Source organism: Heterodontus francisci, chromosome 27 (genome assembly GCF_036365525.1).
Source record: "Heterodontus francisci isolate sHetFra1 chromosome 27, sHetFra1.hap1, whole genome shotgun sequence".
NCBI classification, from domain to species: domain Eukaryota; kingdom Metazoa; phylum Chordata; class Chondrichthyes; order Heterodontiformes; family Heterodontidae; genus Heterodontus; species Heterodontus francisci.
The window spans coordinates 70848780-70870407 of NC_090397.1; the positions used below are offsets into that span (position 1 = coordinate 70848780).

General features: G+C 41.6%; 1 protein-coding gene across 5 annotated transcripts in view; it reads left to right on the plus strand.

The window, feature by feature from the left end:
* Positions 1 to 21628, plus strand: part of elapor2b (endosome-lysosome associated apoptosis and autophagy regulator family member 2b) — a 127696-nt gene that overhangs the window by 21527 nt on the left and 84541 nt on the right. The window contains exon 1 of one of the 5 annotated variants that reach the window (XM_068059607.1): positions 5969 to 6228. The exons of 3 other annotated variants lie outside the window; for them this stretch is intronic. In XM_068059607.1, coding sequence (XP_067915708.1) covers positions 6088 to 6228 — 141 coding nt within the window. In that variant the 5' untranslated portion in view covers positions 5969 to 6087. Of the gene's footprint in view, positions 1 to 5968; positions 6229 to 21628 lie in introns of those variants that run through there. One more of the 5 variants, XM_068059604.1, reaches the window with a different exon arrangement.

The window sequence follows — 21628 nt, forward strand, 5'->3', positions numbered from 1 at the left end:
ATCAACTGGGATAGTCTTAGTGCAAAACGCTTAAAGGGGGCGGAATTCTTAAAATGCATACAGGGAGAGCTTTTTGAGCCAGTATGTAGAAAGTCCTACAAGAGAAGGGGCAGTACTGGACCTAATCCTAGGGAATGAAGCTGGACAAGTGGTAGAAGTGTCAGTGGGGAAACATTTCGGGGATAGTGACCAAAACTCTGTTAAATTTAAGCTAGTAATGGAAAAGGACAAAGATGGACCGGAAATAAAGGTACTGAATTGGGGGAAGGCTGATTTTAAGATGACAAAACGGGATCTGGTTAAAGTGGACTGGGAGCAGCTACTTGTAGGAAAGTCTACATCAGACCAGTGGGAGTCATTCAAAGAGGAAATAGTGAGAGTTCAGAGCCAACATGTACCCATTAAGGTGAAGGGTAGGACCAACAAGTCCAGGGAACTCTGGATGTCAAGGGATATAGAGGATTGGATCAGCAAAAAAAGGAGGTGTATGGCAGATTCAGAGTGCTGAAAACAGCGGAGGCACTAGAGGAGTATGGAAAGTGTCGGGGGGCACTTAAAAAAGTAATTGGGAGAGCGAAGAGGGGACATGAAAAAACACTGGCGGGCAAGATAAAGGAAAATCCTAAGGCATTTTTAAAGTATATTAAGGGCAAGAGGATAACCAGGGAAAGAGTAGGGCTCATTAGGGACCAAAGTGGCAATGAGTGTGGAGCCGGAGGACATAGGTGAGGTTTTAAATGATTACTTTTCATCTGTGTTCACTATGAAGAAGGATGATGTAGGTGTAGAGATCAGGGAGGGGAATTGTGATATACTTGAACATATTAGCATTGAAAGGGAGGACGTATGCGCTGTTTTAGCAGGCTTAAAAGTGGATAAATCCCCAGGCTCAGATGAGATGCATCCCAGGCTGTTATGTGAGGCAAGGGAGGAGATTGCAGGGGCTCTGACACAAATTTTCAAATCCTCTCTGGCCACAGGAGAGGTACCAGAGCATTGGAGGACAGCGAATGTGGTACCATTATTTAGGAAGGGTAGCAAGGATGAACCAGGTAATTACAGGCCAGTGAGTCTAACATCAATGGTTGGGAAACTATTGGAAAAAATTCTGAGAGACAGGATTAATCTCCACTTGGAGAGGCAGGGATTAATCAGGGATAGTCAGCATGGCTTTGTCAGGGGGAGATTGTGTCTAACTAACTTGATTGAATTATTCGAGGTGGTGACAAGATGTGTAGATGAGGGTAAAGCAGTTGATGTAGTCTACATGGACTTCAGTAAGGCTTTTGATAAGGTCCCACATGGGAGATTGGTTAAGAAGGTAAGAGCACATGGGGTCCAGGGCAATTTGGCAATTTGGACCCAAAATTGGCTTAGTGGCAGGAGGCAGAGGGTAATGAGGGTTGTTTTTGCGAGTGGAAGCCTGTGACAAGTGGTGTACCGCAGGGATCAGTGCTGGGAGCTTCGCTGTTTGTAGTGTACATTAATGATTTGGACGTGAATATAGGGGGTATGATCAGTAAATTCGCAGATGACACGAAAATTAGTGGTGTCATAAACAGTGAGGAGGAAAGCCTTAGATTACAGGACACTATAGATGGGCTGGTAAGATGGACAGTTTAGTTTAGTTTAGAGATACAGCACTGAAACAGGCCCTTCGGCCCACCGAGTCTGTGCCGGCCATCAACCACCCATTTATACTAATCCTACACTAATCCCATATTCCTACCACATCCCCACCTGTCCCTATATTTCCCTACCACCTACCTATACTAGGGGCAGTTGCTAATGGCCAATTTACCTCTCAACCTGCAAGTCTTTGGCATGTGGGAGGAAACCGGAGCACCTGGAGAAAACCCATGCAGACACAGGGAGAACTTGCAAACTCCACACAGGCAGTACCCAGAATTGAACCCGGGTCGCTGGAGCTGTGAGGCTGCGGTGCTAACCATTGCGCCACTGTGCCGCCCAGAGCAGTGGCAAATAGAATTTAATCCTGAGAAGTGTGAGGTGATGCATTTTGGGAGGACTAACAAAGCAAGGGAATATACAATGGATGATGGGACCCTAGGAAGTACAGAGGGTCAGAGGGATCTTGCTGTACTTGTCCACAGATCACTGAAGGCTACAGCACAGGTAGATAAGGTGGTTAGAAAGGCATATGGGATACTTGCCTTTATTAGCCAAGGCATAGAATATAAGAGCAAGGAGGTTATGGTGGAGCTGTATAAAACGCTAGTTAGGCCACAGCTGGAGTACTGTGTACAGTTCTGGTCACCACACTATAGGAAGGAAGTGATTGCACTGGAGAGGATGCAGAGGAGATTCACCAGGATGTTGCCTGGGCTGGAGCATTTCAGCTATAAAGAGAGACTGAAAAGGCTAGAGTTGTTTTCCTTGAGCAGAGAAGGCTGAGGGCGGACCTGATTGAGGTATACAAAATTATGAGGGGCATTGATAGGTTAGATAGGAAGAAACTTTTTCCCTTAGCGGAGGGGCCAATAACGAGGGGGCATAGATTCAAGGTAAGGTACAGGAGGTTTAGAGGGGATTTGAGGAAATATTTTTTCACTCAGAGGATGGTTGGAATCTGGAACGCACTGCCTGAAGAGGTGATAGAGGCAGGAACCCTCACAACATTTAAGAAGTATTTAGATGAGCACTTGAAACGCCATAGCATACAAGGCTACGGGCCAAGCCCGGAAAATGGATTAGAATAGATAGGTGCTTGATGGCGGGCACAGATACGATAGGCTGAAGGGCCTGTTTCTGTGCTGTATAACTCTATGACTCTAGGGATGGATGATAATTGTGGCCTTCCAACCTGAGAACAAAAAAAGATATGAGAAAGAAGAAAACTGGAAAGATTAAACAGGCATGTTGCTGAGTTTGGTGATGTAATGCCATAATTGTGAATCTGTCACTAAATGAGTTGGAGTTTTGTGATGTTGGGGAGCAGCCAGTGGGCTAGTTTAGACAATCATTAATGTGGGGATAGATGATCTGTCTATCTTCTCAGCTACAGGTGAGTACATATCCTGGAGTGACCAATGGAAGAAGAATTCTGGAAAAGCCTTTAAAAAAATTAGGATAATACCTCAAATATTCCTTGATTTTCATTTTAGGCTGGATTTTGTTCCCAGCCCAATGTCAGGTTCCGTGGCGGGGGAGGCCGGAGTATCGGAGCACCAGCGACCACCATGGAACCTGACACTGGGAATTGCTGGCAATGGGGAAGCTCCGTGGCGGCCCCTCTGCTGCTCTATGATGGGACCCAAGTTAGCATCTGTAGATTAAATCTTTGCATGAACTAAAATGCAAACGGCAGTGATCTTACTTTCAGTTCCCGATCTTCAGCGTCACGTGCGGCACTCACGCGCCTTCACTTTCCCATCCAGGGAAAGCTGGCACCACCGAGGTGGGGAAAGGGTGAACTCTGCACTTTGATGGGTGGGGTGAACTCTGCACTTTGATGGGTCTGGGGAGAGGGGTGAACTCTGCACTTTGATGGGTATGGGGAGAGGGGTGAACTCTGCACTTTGATGGGTCTGGGGAGAGGGGTGAACTCTGCACTTTGATGGGTATGGGGAGAGGGGTGAACTCTGCACTTTGATGCGTATGGGGAGAGGGGTGAACTCTGCACTTTGATGGGTCTGGGGAGAGGGGTGAACTCTGCACTTTGATGGGTATGGGGAGAGGGGTGAACTCTGCACTTTGATGGGTCTGGGGAGAGGGGTGAACTCTGCACTTTGATGGGTATGGGGAAAGGGTGAACTCTGCACTCTGATGGGTGGGGAGAGGGGTGAACTCTGCACTCTGATGGGTGGGGGGTGGAGTGAACTCTGCACTTTGATGGGTCTGGGGAGAGGGGTGAACTCTGCACTTTGATGGGTATGGGGAGAGGGGTGAACTCTGCACTTTGATGGGTCTGGGGAGAGGGGTGAACTCTGCACTTTGATGGGTATGGGGTGAGGGGTGAACAATGCACTTTGATGGGTATGGGGAGAGGGGTGAACTCTGCACTTTGATGGGTATGGGGAGAGGGGTGAACTCTGCACCTTGATGGGTCTGGGGAGAGGGTGAACTCTACGTTATGTTGTGCTGTTTACAGGACTGGCAGCCTTTTAAAGATGGCACCCGCACCTGCTCCTTCAATAGGTGAAGCCGTGAATGGGGTCACCGAGGCCGCCCCTGCCATGTGATTGGGGCGGGGGAGGGGGGAGGGGGGAGGCAGCCTCTATTAATATGTAAAGTGGACACCTGCCCAGTAATCGTGCGGTGGTGTGGGTCCCATGGGGAACAGCTGCCATGTTCCACACCCGCCACCTCACATGGTGGCGGGATTACAAAATTCAGCCCCTGGTCTTCTGCCCTGTAAACTGCTCTATGAAACCTTTCTGTATGTGAGAATGCTGTAGAAATGTAAGTGGTTGTTTCCTGATGGCGATATAGCGGCTTGACGCTGAATTTGAGGAACAGTTGTTTCTGAAACCAAACTAGGTTGAAAATCTCCAAATTCCTTTAAAAACAAAAGTTCAACTCCAGAATTTATCTTAGCCACCGAATCAGCATTGCTGGGGAATGAGGAACCTTTTATGAAATGAGTGTCATTGATGGACCAGGATATCTTCAATTCTGTCTCCCACAACCAGGAAAGCCAAATTTGTGAAACATCTGCCTTGTTACATACGTTATGAAAACTATGAGCCTTCCCCCCCCTCAAAGTTTAGGTTGAATCTGCGACAGCTTAACATTTTGTGATTCTAGTTAATGAATTCCATTGGCAGTTCTGTGTAAATACTTCCTGACCCCTGTCTTGGCCAATATTTATCCTTCGACCAACATCACTAAAGAATATTGTCTGGCCATTAACAGTCTTGATCCTGAGTGACCAATCAAAAGTGCTGTCCTGGGGGAAGCACCAAATGCAGGCTATATGCTTATATAGCACTTTTAATGTAGTAACATTTCCCAAGGTGCTTCACAGAGGCATTATCAAAGAAAGTGTGACACTGGGCCAATTAAGTGCATTCCTCTTAGCTCAAAGTCGTTTGAATCAATTTTTTGCACATCTCCACCTTGTTGTCTTATAAGAACGTAAGTTATAGGAGCAGGATTAGGCCATTCGGCCCTTCGAGTCTGCTCCGCCACTCAATAAGATCTTCTACCTTAACTTTACCTTGCTGCACTATCCCCATTTCACTTAATTCTCTTAGTACCCCAAAATCTATTGATCTCAGTCTAGAATCTACTCAATGACTGAGCATCCACAGATCTCTGGGGTAGAGAATTCCAAAGATTCACAACCCTCTGAGTGAATTAATTTCTCCTCATTCTGAGACTGTGATCCCCCTGGTTGTAGATCGTCCAGCCAGGGGAAACATGCTCCCAGCATCTCCCCTGTCAAACTCTTAGGAACTTTATACATTTCAATGAGGTCACATCTCATTCTTCTAAACTCAAGCAATATAGACTTAGGCGACTCAAAATTTATGTTGTTGATTTATGGTTATTTATGTTGCTTACTACAGATTATGGAATATTTGACATTTTGGCACAAAGAAGTTACTTTAAATTATCGGGGCTGAATTGCGAGTCTTCTAATTATTTCCCAGCTTGTGTTTTTTGTAAAAAAAAGTGTTGTTATATTTCCAGTCTTGGGATTTGGAACCTGAAGGCTATGGGAAGTAACACTGATTTAATATTCTGGGAAAGACTGGATTGGGAAGGAAGACAATGTGCTGAGTCTGGGTTTTAATGTTGAGCCACATTGGGAATGTGCTCTGGGTCTGATGTTGATGGCAGAGGCTGCATTTAGAAAACAGAGACACAAGTTTCAAACACAGGAAATGCACTCATCCCGATGCAGGCTGAATAGCTGGAATGACAGGCGCTCGTGCCCGCCAGGCGTCGGGGACGCGACTGGAAGGGGGCGGGCACGCGCATGACGTGCCGGCTGGTCCCTGGTCGGGTACGCGCAGCCTGGGTGGAGGAGGAGGAGGAAAGGGATTTGGTTTATGTGTGTTGGAGACAGGAGCAAGTACACAGCAGGCAGAATCCGAAGCTGTCCTTTAATGTGTGTTTGCGATGCGATCGACAGTAAGAAGCAGGAGTCAGAGCCAGCTGTTTGTGCCAGAGGTTGCTCCTGCCTCCTGGGTTGCCAGCGCTTTAATGCTGGGTTTGCTGCAGGTCGCTGCTGTGGTTTCAGGGCTCCCAGCCTGTGAAAAGGTGAGTTCCAGCAATTGCTCTTCGTCCCCTCTGTCTGCCATGATTAAATGATGAGATGCTGCATTCTCAGCCTTTGGCTCTAAGCTGGCCGAGAATGCAGCGACCATGTCATTGATTTATTTATCTAGAGAATTTACCTTTTCTTTCCACCAGCCCCCTCCCCCTGCCTCCAAGAAGGCGTTTGCAACAGCATCATCCCCCTGTAATTCATAAGGGACTATTCATTATTTCCATGTCTGTTCTATTACATTAAAAAAAAATCAAATGCCCTTTTAAATTTAAGTACATTGTTTGCTTTTCTGCCACAACGACTGTTACAATTTCCAGAATGCTGCCTCAGAATTTAAGCTGTGTTGGGTAACAATGTCTGCTGTGTTTTGGGAAATGCATAATCTTCTGGAATTGTACCCTAAATTATTAGAATCATTTTAATGGCGTGATGCATTAATGAATGCCATTCCCTCTTTTAAAATGAAGTTGATAGTTTTGAGAGATTTCCCTCTCCCCTCTCAATGTCTGCCCAATCTGTGGTTAACAAACAACCTGTACAGCTTGGCAGTGTGGACACTCTGCTGTGACTTTCGACCCATCAGGTTAAGCTTCTTTTATGGTCCCAGCAGCTTTACTGATAACATCCTGGGTACACAGCAGTGCTTTAAACCCACAAAGCTAAAGTACAGATTTATTATATGCAATGTTATAGATCTGTTAAATGGCCAATGGAGGCCAAGAAACCATGGTGACAGTTTATCTGACATGTGAAAGCAAATTACAATCTGCTTGAAACCAAATGGATATTATGTGTTGTGTGTGTGTGTGTGTGAAACCATTCATCGATCTGTAAATAATTTGGCAATTTTGAATCTGTAAATAATTGAGAATCAGTCTTTTATACACAGGTTTTAAATGTGTGGGTTTTCTCAGCTCACCTTTTTAAGTTTGCCTGAACTGTATTTTGTTTTATTGGAAAAAGACATTCTTAAAGGTCAAATGATGCAGTATTATGTGAGGAGGAGTTTTGGGAAGTTTCTTGGCAAGTTCAGTTCCTGGAGAAACCAGGGACAACCTGTTCAGATTGTTCACCTGTAACACTGCCATGTTATCGTGCAAAGTTTGCTGTTATCTGTTGCAACGTATTTTTTTTCATGGCGCTTAACTAATTTTACCTAAAATTATGCACTTGTAATGGGAGATTACACAGTTGACTGCAACAATGACAACAAGGAGGTAGTTTACAAACAGAATTATTACAGGTACACTGCCCTTTTAAGTGAACACAAATGGTTGAGCCACCACCTGTTTTTATTATGCACTTCAGCATATCCATCTAATGACTAATAATAGGGTTGGGAGGAGAAACACATATTGGCCTGAAAATGGATGCACTCCTGCTCTCATTACCTGGTGTGAAAGAGTTTTGATGATGTGCCTGAGATTAGGAAATGAACATGTACCTAGAATTAAACCCTGCATAATAGTTTGACTGCATGTGTGGAACTGCACCCTCATTCTTTCTGTGCTCATCTCCATGATTAATTTATGTGTGTCTCATGATGAATATTGTAAATAAAATCAAGCCTCAGTTTTGTTTAAAAAATCAGCCTAAAAATGAGCTAAGCTGAAGTAATTTTCTTTCCACATTTTCAATTTTTCAGTATTTAAAGCAACATCGTGGTCAGGATTATTTGTTGGAGAGAGTCGCAATTGTTGTATAATAAAACAACTTCAATTTGAGAGGTGGAAAAATGACAGTGATAATTGTTGCTGGTAAATGGATTTCAATGTAGGCAAATGTGAGGTCATCAACTTTTGACATAGAAAGGACCCTGTTTTATCCTTTTTTTAACAGTTGAAGACCTAGAAACTATGGAGGTCCAAAGAGACTTGGGTGTTCGGGTACATAGATCGTTAAAATGTCATTAACAGGTACAGAAAATAATCAAAAAAGCTGTCCAGAGGACTGGAATAGAAGGGGAAAGAAGCCATGTATAAAGCCTTGGCTAGACCACACCCCTGGAGTACTGAGAATGGTTCTGGGCACCAAACCTTAGGAAGGATATGTTGGCCTTGGAGAGAGTGCAGTGTTGATTGATCAGAATGATACCTGGACTCAGAGTTAAATTAGGAGGTGAGATTACACAAATTCTGGAATTTAGAAGATTAAGGGGTGATTTGTTCAAAGCTTTCAAGATATTAAATGGAGCAGAAAGGGTTGATATAGAGAGAAACTATTTCCACTGGTTCGGGAGTTTAGGCCGAGGGGACATAGTCTAAAAATTAGAAACAGACCTTTTCAGAGTGAAATTACGAAACACTTCTACACACAAAGGGTGGTAGAAGTTTGGAACTCTCTTGTGCAAATGGCAGTTGGTGCTAGATCAGTTGTTAATTTTGAACCTGAAATTGGTAGAATTTTGTTTTCCAATGGTATTACGGGATATTGGGCAAAAGTTACAGAGTTCGGTCATAGATCAGCCATGATCTCATTGAATGGCAGAAGAGGCTTGAGGGGCTGAATGGCCTCCTCCTGTTCCTGTGTCTAAAATCTTACTATTTTCCAAATGACATTTTAAAAGATGTGGTCTGTGCTTGTATGCATCATTTTTATTTCAAATCTGGTTTAATCTCATCACAGTTGACCTCAACATTCCTCTATTCTGATCCGCTTTTGAGCCCTACTTCGGGATTTTAATTCAAATAAACTTGATGTGATAAAAGAACGCAGTCTTTGTGAAGAAGTGAGACATAAACACCGTGTGTCATTCGGGTCACTGTCATGTGCAAGTGATATGCTTCATTGTGATTCGTCATGGCACTGTGTTTGTTTACAATAAGATTTTTTGTGAAGGCTATCCCCATTACGAATTGAGCACAGCTTGTGCATGAATTGTCTCTTTGTTAAAACAACATTCATGTCTTTCTCTGTCTGTTAACGTACAAGATTAATATACAAAAGACTCAGTTTAATGGGACCTACATTGTCCACACTTCTATTATTTAGAAGAATTTTAACAGGACAAAGCCTTGCACAAGGCATGGCCCCATTGCGCATCATCTTTTGTCATTTGTTTTCATCATTTTCTTACTGAATAGAACTACGTAATGCTTCTATTGTTAGTGTGTTTAGGGTATTACTGTACTTTGGGTGTAAGACTAGAATTTGAAGACTCTTGATTATGAGCTGTGGAAAGGAATGGTTGGTTTCATTATAGTGAATAATGGCGATTCCATTGTACAATTTCCTAAGTAATATGATGGTACTTGTCGACAGTATAGCCTTGCAATGTATTTATTCTTTCATCATATATCAAACAAGGACATGCATAACATATTAAAATGGCTGTATTTTCCTTTTGGCTAGGTTTAGTTTTTGGAATAGCCATGAACACTCGGTTCTGAAAATTGAGTTTCCACAGCTGTCAAATGGAACCCTGGAAAAGCTTTCACTACTGCAGACACAACATGTGATGCATAGTGAACGACTATTTCTATTTTCATCTTTTCAATCTCGTGTTGTTTACCTCTGCTCCACCTCAACCTGTATACTTTAGGGATGTTGCGTGGGCCCAGAGGTACTAGCAATACTGCTGTGTGATTGACAAACAAGATGTAAAGTAGCCTAAATGATGGAGCACTGCAGAAGTGAGGCTGATGTGGAGAGAAGAGGGGCAACTACAGATAAAGCTTAGTAGAAGTTTATTAGCCAATAGTGAAGCTGTCCTTTTAGATACCAATCTTTCAAGTTTTATAGATAGTCCTTTTGTAATTTTGGTAAAGTAAAGAAAACGAAACTGCAACTTTTTGCCTATTAAGTGGCAGTGGGGTTGGGGAGGCAGATGAATTAAACTTACTTTGTTAATTTCTTGGTGATGATTAGTGAAATCAGTTAATCAAAGGCTTTACTTGTAAATTCGTTTCTGGTTGCTCGATGTCTGTAAATAGAATTAGCCCACCTGCTACCAGATTCTGATGCATTGCACATTGGTTCTGGAGAAGGGAACAACACCTTCTATAATCTTTTTGCATCTCTGAGGATGCCATTGTGAAGATCAAAGACCTACGTGTTTTTATTGGTATGATTTTGTTGATATGAATTGGAATTCTTGTGGTGCCTATTGGTGACACAGGAAAGTACTTTTACCAGTGCTGTCTCATGCTTAAAATGGTTGTGAGTAGCATACTTCCTCCATACCCTGCTTTAAGATGTTTGCCTCAAGACATGATGAAGTTTATGAAATGCTTCCACTCAACATAATATCTTATAGTGTTTGAATTATTAGTGTTAACGGCAGTCAAAGCAGCTGAGCCTAAGGATTTTTCTGGGTGATGGCCTTTAGTTGAAATAACATGCTAATGTCATTGCCATAATTTTTAAGAAAAAGAGCTCTGTATTGCCCCTTGACTTGTACTGCTTACTGCAGTATAAAAACTATACTACAAACAAGTTAAAATGATTATTAATAATTCCCAGGTCCAAATCGGTTATGTAAATGATGAACAACAGTAGTCTCAGCTCCGATCCTTGTGCAACATCACTTCCCACCTTTTGCCAATCTGAGTACTGTTAACCCACGTCCCTGTTTTCTGATTTGTAGTTAGCTTGCTATCCACTCTGCTACTTGTCCCCTGACTCCACATTGTTACATCCGAGGTGGGAGGAGTTCGCTGTTTATTCTAGTTGCATTTCTCCAGAGGTGACAACATATATTTAAATTTTCCCACTTACTGATACGGTCAACCATATACTCTATTCTTCCCAGAATAAAACACCCCAACCAGGTTTCTTTAATAAATAACAAAGTTAACAGTTTATTATAGACAAGTCTAAACAAATAATGAAGTAAAACATACACACACAAATTGAAATATTAAAGCCCCTTATTTATCTTAGCCCCTCACACATATATACACACACACACACACACCAGTTAACCAGAAAAATAAAAGGGATTTTTGTTTATAGCGCTGTTACAAAGAAAGTAAAAACAAAGAAAAGCACCCAGTTAGGCAGAATATTTGTCCTTGGTTTTGGTTTGACATCCCAAATACACATAGACAGCTGTCACTGGGATCTTCCTAGAACAGTTCTTTCCACGCGATGTTAAAGATCAATTTGGGTAGGCTTTCCAAGAAATGCAGCTACAGAAGTTTCAGATAGGTCTTACAGCAGAAATGCGGCAACACATTCGATACGCAGAATTTCTTCAAATATGCATCTTTTCTTCAAATATAGTTGGAAATGGGAAATTGACACACTGTATGCAGGATTTCTTTTCGAAAGAGAGATCTGGGTCTTCTTTTGGCCGGCAAAAACCAACTGTCCTTTGTAACAGTTCAAATTGAAACTAAGAACAGTCCGGAAGTCAAGCCTTCTGATCTCTATAAATCTTGACCTGTCACTTCTTTGTAAACATCTCCCCAAGTCAAAAACAACTCCTGCTGGGTGATTATCCACAGACAGGTGCCTTCCAGTCTTGTCTACAAGCCAAATCCAGGAACCTTCTGGTGACTTTTTAAAAACACAAGCCACAAAGTTCAGCATCTCCTCAAGATTCCAGATGAATCAGTGTCCATAATTCAACTATAAGTCATTAAAATATATTTTACAAAAAAAGTAGAAGCACTCACCTAACAACATGTTCTGACCTTAGTCACGAGTCTACTAAGTGGTATCTTATCGAAGACTTTTTGGAAATCCAAATATATTATGTCTAATCAATTACCCTTATCCATCCTTTCTTTTACTTCAAAGAATTCAATAAGTTAGTCAAGCATGACCTTCCCTTTTGGAATCCGTGCAAATTACTCTGTTATGTTTTCAGTTTCTAGCTGTTTTTCTATGACGTCTTTTAGTAAGGATTCCGTTATCTTTCGTACCACCAATGTTCAGCTGATTGGTCTATAGTATGAGGTTTGGCCTTTTTCTAGCTCCCATGTGTATGTACATATGTATTATATAAAGATTCATTAGAAAACTCATGCCGGAGGACTAATGGGCAGCCTGTACTCTCTCTTCCCTAACTTTTAATATGTGCAATCCACCCAGACCAGGGTTTTATCCATTCATAAGTTTGATTAGTTTATCAATTATCTACCCCCCGCTCCCCCCCTCCACCCCCATCTTTATATCTTTGTTGATCTCTTCTTCTAATGTTATGCTGACCATGTTACTCTCCCTAGTAAATATTGAGGCAAAGTAATTATTTAATATTTCAGTCATTTCGCTGTCATTAATTGAGTTTGTGTGTATCTCTTAGAGATCCTATTCCTATCTCGATTTTATTGTTATTTATGTCTGTAGAATATTTGAGTATTTTTATGTTCCTTGATAATTTAATTCCATAGTTTCTCTTGGCCTTACTAATTGTATTTTTGCGTTCTTTCCTAACCATTTTGTCTTGCCCTTTGCCATCCTTTCATTTGTTATCTCTGTACTTAGTTCATGTCTTTTTCTTTAGTTTCAATTTTGCCCTCATTTATTCCTCCATAGTGTTTTTCCTAGTGGCTAGTTTTTTTTGCATTTAGTAGGATATATTTCTCCTGGACTGTATTGATCACTGTTTTAAACATTTCCCACTGCTCTTCTATTTCTTTGTTTGCCAATAAATTTTTCCGGTTTATTTTCCCTAGTTCCATTCTCACCCCTTAAAATCAACTTTTTCCCAATTTATCTTTCTTATATCCTTTTCAATCTTTATGTTAAACTTTATTGTTTTGTGATTGCTATTGTCCAGATGTTCCCCTACACTTACTCCTTTTATATGCTGTGGTTCATTTCCAATTACCAGATTCAGCATGCTCCCTCATGTCGTGGTCTTTCTACATTTTGGATAAGGGGCCCTAAACACATTGTAAAAACTCTTTTCTTTGTACCCCTTTTTTTCCAGTTTATTTGGGCGTTGTTAATATCTCCCATGATGATTATTCGACATCATTTACTAATTTCACACATTTGCTTGCATGTTTATTCCTCCACCTCCTTTCCACCATTAGGTGGTCTGTAATATTTCCTTATTTGGTGATTGATCCCTTATTTTTTTATTTCAATCCAATTACTCTGTTTCAAATCTTCTCTTGCATCCCTTTTTCTACTGCCATTATATTATCTCTAATTAGTACAACTACCCTTCACTTGCTGTACTTTCCCTATCCTTTCTGATTATGCTATAACCTGCGATATTTAGTTGCCAGTCCTGTTCATTCTGCAGCCATGTTTCAGTTATTTCTACTACATGTGGCTTCTTACTACAGATGATTATCTCCAGTATTTCAGATGCTGCATACACTGTTGTATAGGAACTTCAATTTGTCTTTAATAGTTGTTGCTTTTACTTAATTTTTAAAGGTCCTTTTTATGATTCTATTTTTAACTGGATCTGTTCCCTGACTGTTACCCTTGTTCCTTACCTTCCTCTGAGCTTTACTCTCATCTCCTTATTAGAGTCATAGAGAGATACAGCACTGAAACAGGCCCTTCGGCCCACCGAGTCTGTGCCGACCAACAACCACCCATTTATACTAATCCTACATTAATCCCACCATTCTCCTACCACCTACCTACATTAGGGGCAATTTACAATGGCCAATTTACCTATCAACCTGCAAGTCTTTGGCTGTGGGAGGAAACCGGAGCACCCGGCGGAAACCCATGTGGTCACAGGGAGAACTTGCAAACTCCGCACAGGCAGTACCCAGAACTGAACCCAGGTCACTGGAGCTGTGAGGCTGTGGTGCTAACCACTGCACCGCCCCGTGCCGCTTTTGTCTTCAGACCTATGCTGTTTTCATTAGACCTCCTACCCGGGTTATATTACTATAAAGTTCTGTCAACAGCCCTATTTATCCTTTCTGCTAGGACACTGTTGCCACTCTGGTTCAGATGGAGCCTCTCTCAGTGGTAAAGTTTCTTCCTCCCCCAGTACTGTTGCTAGTGAAATGGAACACCTCCTTCCACACCAGTCTTTCAGCTATGTATTTGGTAGAAAAAACAGAAAGGCAGAATATTTCCTAAATATTGAGATGTTAGGAAGTTTTGATGTCCAAAGGGACCTGGGTGTCCTTGTTCATGAGTCACTAAAAGCTGGTATGCAGGTGCAGCAAGCAAGTTGGCCTTTATTCACAAGGGGTTTTGAGTACAGGAGTAAAGATGTCTTGCTGCAATTGTATAGAACCCTGGTGAGGCCGCAGCTGGAGTATTGTGTACAGTTTTGGTCGTCTTATCTAAGGAAGGATATACTTGCCATAGAGGGAGTGCAATGGCAGTTCACCAGACTAATCTCTGGGATGGCAGGAGTAGTCCATTTGGGCGCTCAAGCCTGCTTCACCTTAATTTCACTTTCCTGCCTGCCCCCATAACCCTTGACTCCTTTGTAGATCAAAAAGCTGTCTAACTCCACCTTGAAAATATTCAATGACCCAGCCTCCACTGCTCTCTGGGGAAAAGTATTCCAAAGATTAACGACCCTCTGAGAGAAGAAATTCCTCCTCATCTCTATTAAATAGGAGACCTCTTATTTTGAAATTGTGCCCCAGGAGGGAAACATCCTCTCAGCATCCACTCTGTCAGGCCCCTTCAGAATCTTTTATGTTTCAATAAGATAACCTGTCATTCTTCTAAACTCCAATGAGTATTGGCCCAACCTGCTCAACCTTTCTTCATAAGGCAACCCCTTCATCCCAGGAATCAGCCTAGTGAACCTCCTCTGAACTACTTCCAATGCAAGTATAACCCTACCTAAGTAAGATGACCAAAACTGTACACAGTACTTTAGGTGCAGTCTCACCTAATGTTCTGTACAGTTATAACAAGATTTCCCTACTTTTATACTCCATTCCCCTTGCAATAAATGCCAACATTCCATTTGCCTTCTAATTACTTGCTGTACCTGCATGCTAACTTTTTGTGATTCATATACAAGGACACCCAGATCCCTCTGTACTGCAGTATTCTGTAGTATCTCTTCATGGAAATAATATTCAGCTTTTCTATTCTTCCCTATTCTACTCGGTTGCCCCGAGATAACCTTTACCCGGGCATTAGATAGGCAATACACCCTTTTGGACTCTCAGCTGCAGAGGATGCTATCTATGCCCCTAGTGATCAAATGGGATAAATGTTACAAATGGTACAAGGACTAGAGGGCACTGATTGAAAGCTTTGGGCAAAAGATGCATGTGTAAGGGGTGAGGGCTTGCCCCGGTACCCAAAAACACCTCGAGAGTCTAATATCTTGTTCAAACGAACGATCTTTATTCTGAGAGTGCAAGGAGAAGTCCTACTCTCAGGAATGATCATAAGGATTCTACTAGTACAATGTTTGAGCAGTCACAGGAGGTTTACTTGACAAGCTGTTTCTTTAATTACATTATCTTCCTATCTTACTCTCTTCGCTAATCTCATCTTGCCTTGATCATATTATCAAACGACTCCCTGTCTCTTTCCCCCACCACCCCTCCCCGACCTCGTCTACCTCTTGATTAGATTATTCATGTATTTCTCTGCATCTCACAGACCAGCTTTTCTCAAGTTTTAGCAGCTTTGATTTTACGCCAAGTATCCCATGATGGCCATACGCCAGTCTCTCTGACACAGGGGAAATATAAGGAAGCACCTTTTTACGTAGCGGGTTGTAATGACCTGGAACTCGCTGTCTACAGGGGTGATGGAAGCGAAGATGATCAATGATTTCAAGAGGATGTTGGATGATCATCTGAGAGAAATAGACTTGCAGGGCTCCAGGAATCGAGCTGGGGGAGTGGGATTGACAGCATAGCTGTGTGGAGAGCTGGCATGGACTCGATGGGCCGAATAGCCTCCTTCTGTGCTGTAAATGACTTTATGAATCTGAGTACATCCTTTCTATTCTGCTGTTCCCTGCCTTGGACTGCACCCTGCTTCACAATGCCATGGCTAACATTCCGGCTGTACCGTTATCCACACAGGTAGTAAGTACATTGTACCTGTTGGACCTCCCTTCTCTATCTCCAGTTGCTTCCCCTTACCCTGCTGACCAATAGTCACAATCTCCTTCCAGCACCTGTGCTTTCCTCTGAGGGGTAACTGCACTCTAGAGAAAACTATATAAAAATTCCTCCTCTTCCCTTAGATGTTGGAGTGTCTTGAATTTGAAAACCAGCTGAAAGACTTTGCGTCAAGTGTTTCAAGCCAGAAACATTTACTGCAGATGTGGCAATCTAGGACAATCTTGGTGCCCTTAAGTTGCCACGTGTCAGCTGTGCCTCAGCTGGTCGCACTCTTGCCTCTGAATTTGAAGGTTGTGGGTTCAAGTTCCAGTTCCAGGACTTGAGTGCAAAAGTCTAGGTTTACAATCCAGTGTGGTGCTGTCTTTCAACCCGGTTGTTAAACCAAGGCTCCTTCTTCCCTCTCAGGTGGATGTAATGGCCACTACTTTGAAGAAGAGCAAGGGAGTTTATCCCTGGTGTCTTGGCCCCAATAAGTATCACAAAAGTAGATTACCTGGTCATTATGACGTTGCAATTGGCTGCTTAATTTCCTATATTACAATGGTGACTACACTTTAGAATTAGCTGTAAAGTGCTTTGGAATATCCTTGAGGTCATGAAAGGTGCTATATAAATGCAAGTCTTTTTCTTTCATATGACTCTTGCCCTCCCCTCACAGTCTGAGTGAGTAGTGCAGGTGGATAGCTTGGAATTGAGCGTACATTCTTTCCTCACTGTCTTTTCAAGTCTAAACTGGGGTTTTAATCCAGTCTAGTTTGGTCGGATGATTATCTCTCAGTTGCACATAGGAGTCTGGGGCAATTTTAACCCTGTATAAGGTGGATATGAATCAATAATACAAGATGATATTTCAGCACTTAATCACCATATTATTCAGAGACAGTATAAGGATGCATGGCAGAAGAAAAATTGGGAATTACAATTGTTAATCTGATTGGAATTAGTTTAGGCAAGAATACTTGCTATGAATCGGGGTGTGGTAAACTCTTTTCTCAGCTTTGAATAGTGCCATGGGGTCCTTTTTATGTCTGCCTGCCAGTGGACCAGGCAGGCAGGGTCTTACTATTCTGTTTCAGCAATGGGTCTTGTCCTCAATAACCTGCTATGATTCTTAGTTTTCAGGAAATTTTTTCAAGTGTTAAGAGAAGGAAATAAACAAACAAACCATAGCAATTAAGGCCAACATGCCATATCCCTTTCTAATTGCTTGTTCTACCTGCATGTTCACCTTCTGCGTTCCATCACAAGTTGTAAAACCTGTACTGTTTTCGTTGTAATGCATTCCAACCTGCTGACTTCAAAGGAGGTGGTTGTCTCTGTTCTTGGGAAACCAATTTTATTGATTAATTAGTGTATCTATCAAGTGCTGTGTTTTGCAAACGTTAATAGAATGGAACTTTATTCTTGATATCTGCCATTCATTATAGTATTTTTATTGATATGAATTATCATAATTTATCAGATTCAAGTATATTTGTTGAGTATGTTAAAGTGACTAACTGAGTGTGAAAATTATGTTTTCTCTGAAGCTACAAACTTCTGTTTTTTTTTGTTTGCCTGTGTCTTAAAATTCAACTGGTTTCCTTCTTGAAATAAATTAAGTGGATAAAATCTGGGTCTACCCGCAAATTTAATATGGTAGGTGATCCCAATCAAATAGCAGAGATAAGTGTTAATCCCCAAGTCCATGAACGCTGTAGGGGAAGAAAGTGAGAAGTTGCAGTTTACAGATTGTAAACGTGGTCAGGTTAGGAAACTGTTAGCGGGATTTCGGACGATAAAACTGTACAAAAATGTCCAAAACCTCAACAGCAGAGTAATCCTCACTGATTTCCCTAATCGTTTGGCTCAACAAGCAATGGATTATTTTGCTAGCAAAATCAGATTTTCTTTTTGAAGGAAGTCTTGAACACAGCCACTGAATTCGCCAAGTTTGCTTAAAACAAAATCCATAATTGTTGAAATTTTTGGATGGATGATGATTTAAATCTTTGTGAGAAACTGCTGGAGTCTTTATGATTACATGAAGATAAACCATTTCTGTATCTAAACTATTGTCCTTCATTTTAAAATCAAAATCACTTCAAAGCATTTGTTTTAGAATTAATTCTTGTTTTTTTTCAGAATGACTATGGCACAATTCATATCAATGGTCCCTAATTGCCCTTGAGAAGGGATGGCCAATAAGTGCTGGCCTTGTCAGCGACGCCCATATCCCATGAACACTTAAAAAAAAATCAATCACACCATGTGGAAGTCGGCCGACAGCTTGTGATGAGGAAGAGATTCCCCATGAATTGCCACAATTTACTGGCCAATTTCTGTTGTTAGCTCACCCTTAATTCCCGGTGATTTTGAAATTGCTATGTTTGTACATTAATTGTCCATTAAACATGCCACAAAAAGTTAAGTCTGGTAATTAACAGCATAAATATCTTTTGAATGACATTAATGACTGCTAGTCAACCTCTCCTGCCCAGAAAATAAATAACTAGAAGTGTGGAGCCACGGGTTTCTCTTCAGATTTTCAAATTTTTGGAAGATTTTAAAAATGTTAAATTTAAAGTTATCTACTTTTTCTAACATTTCCTTTCTGTCAGCTTCTCTCTCTAAATCCAATCTTCCTTTCCTGTTATTTCTCTTTCTGTACCTGATTTGATATTGATTTAATTAATCTTCCCTCTCAGTCCTTCTGATGGTTATTTTGTAATCTTTAAATCTGATTGGTTAAGGACATGCCCTGTTCACTCAGATCCCAGATACCCTTTCCCTCACTGCACACTGTTGGCTCACACTTTCAGCAACCTTTTAAGCAAATTTATTTTGACCTGAATAGTACAAGAGCAAGTCTGTCTAATGGCAGAGGGTGATAGATCCCCCGCTGCAGAAAAATCTACCCCCTTATGTGCCAGTTTATGAAATGTTACTGGAGAGCTGAAGCAATTACAGCCGTGTTACAAAGTTCAATTTCCTGTGCCTTCAGCTTTCCAATCCGATGGATGTGTCACATGCTTGGAAACCTTCTACTGTTAGTTGCTTTCTTGCAATGCAGATTGTCCTGTGGATTTATTAACAAGATTATGTTACTTGTCGCCTCTTGTTGGTTACTCTGCTTCCCGTGTCTTAACTCGCACCAAGCCCTGTTCACTCATCATCCCCTGTGCCCACTGACTTACATTGGCTCCTGGCCAAGCAACATCTTGATTTTAAAATTCTCACCCTTGTTTTCAAATCCCTCCGTGGCCTCGCCCCTCCCTAACTCTGGAATCTCCTCCAGCCCCAAAATCATACGAACATACAAATTAGGAGCAGAAGTAGGCCATTCGGCCCCTCGACCCTGCTCTGCCATTCAATAAGATTATGGCTGATCTGTTTGTGTCTCGAATTCCACACTCCCATCTATCCCCTCTGAAATATCTGCGCTCCTCTAATTCTGGCCACTTGAGCATCCCCGATTTTAATCGCTCCGCTATTAGTGGCTGTGCCTTTAGTGGCCAAGACCCCAAGCCCTGGAATTCTCTCCCTAAATCTCTCTGCTTCTCTACCTCATTTTCCTCCTTTAAGACACCCCTTAAAACTTACTTCGTTGACCAAGCTTTTGGTCATCAGACCTGATATCTCCTTATGTGGCTGGGTGTCATATTTTGTTTTATAATGCTCCTGTAAAGCACCTTGGGATGCTTTATTACATTAAAGGTGCTATATAAATATAAGTTGTTGTTGGATAACGTGCTTAAATTGTTATGGCTATGTATACAATTTCACTGCTCTTGCCTCGTATCAAGTGCTACAATAGAAACATCCAGTTGAATTGTTTTGCAAGTTCTGTATGCAGCAAAATAAAACTAATTAATGCGTGGAGAAAACATGTTGCACAGAGGAAGATCACTATTCCTAGGACTGCAGTAGATCAGAAAAGAGTCCTCAGTAACTATTTTTTTGAGTTTTTGAGGCCTTCACAAGTAGACTTTGTGATTCTGTTTTCAAGGAATAAAATGCTTTTTAAATAAAAATTATGTTTCTTGTCTAAAGGTGATTAAGAGCTTTGTAAGAATGACGCAGGTGAAACTCTCACCCACCCTCCCTCCATTGTAGAGATGGCATTTCAGTTGTTTAGTGTATTGGACATCTATGTAGCGCCCTACTGTCTGCCTGCTATTATCTACTTCCTCTTTCATTTCTCTCCTGTCTAATCCAATCTACGAATACTTTTGAAGTTGTGCTCTCCCCAACATTGTTTAAATGTGATGAACAAACCAAGGAGTTAAATGTTATTTAAATGCAGCAGCTCTTGGGAATTTTTTTGCTTCAGGTTTCTCTGAGTACATCTCCAATACTTTTCATTTAAATAAAATATATATTAATCTAAAATAAAATAAATGCAATACTGTGACAAAAATAGATTTTGGAATGTGTAGAATTTTTACTTGTGCTAGAAACAACAATGCAAGGGGTTAAAACTGCAGGTCATACAGATTTTCCAAAGGATAGTTATCAGCTCAAAGATCTGACAGACTGGCAGTCATGGGCATCAGATTGTGAGAGTTGCTAAGTGAAGCACGATGGATTGTCTAAGATGTTGGTGTGCAATGGTGCTAGCCATTTAATCAGCTGTTAAAACATCCTCGCCTTTGGCAAAGGTTGACCATCCGTTGAGTATTGATAAGCGAAGCAAAGCCCTCTTGTTGGATCGATCGTTGTTAATCCGATGTAATTACAGGAGATGTAGTTGTCAATTGGCTTTTTGTTTCAGTGTAACTTCAAAGGGGTTGACATTGTATTTCTGTTTTACTAGAGAACCAATTTCAACTTCACAGCGAAGAGTTCCATGCTTTAAAATTGTGTCGGCTAGCAGGACTGCTGGGGTTATTTTCAAACAGCAGCTAGTTCAATGATGCAAGAAGTGTATGTGTGTTAGAGCATGGCTACCTAACCCAAACCCGACGGGACCCGACGACGTGTCAGGTTCGGGTCGCTCTTCTGGGTCCGGCATTCAGGCTTGGGTCGTGCCGGGTCAGACACACTATCACCACCTCCGGTACATGGCTCCAATCTTAATGTACTTGTTAAACAACCTTTCAAGTCCAGTTGCAGTTTTTGTTGCCAATCTGCACAAGCTTAAAAAGTGAAAAACGGAAGCTAGGTTAACTGAACATTCCAGTGGTGGGGTTGGGCATGGGAAAAAAATGAAAGGACTTGGGCGGGGTCGTGCAGACCCGAGCGGGCCTTTAATGTGTATTTAAGAGAAAGTGAATGGCACTTTTAGAGAAATGTATGATTCATCATTTTATATAGTATACTGCCCATTCATTCACTTGTCCTATTTAAATACAGCAATTTGTTGATTCTGAGCCAGAGGTTTGGTCTCTCAGTATGTACCTTCAGTTTGCTTTTGAATCATCTCCTGGCATGTACT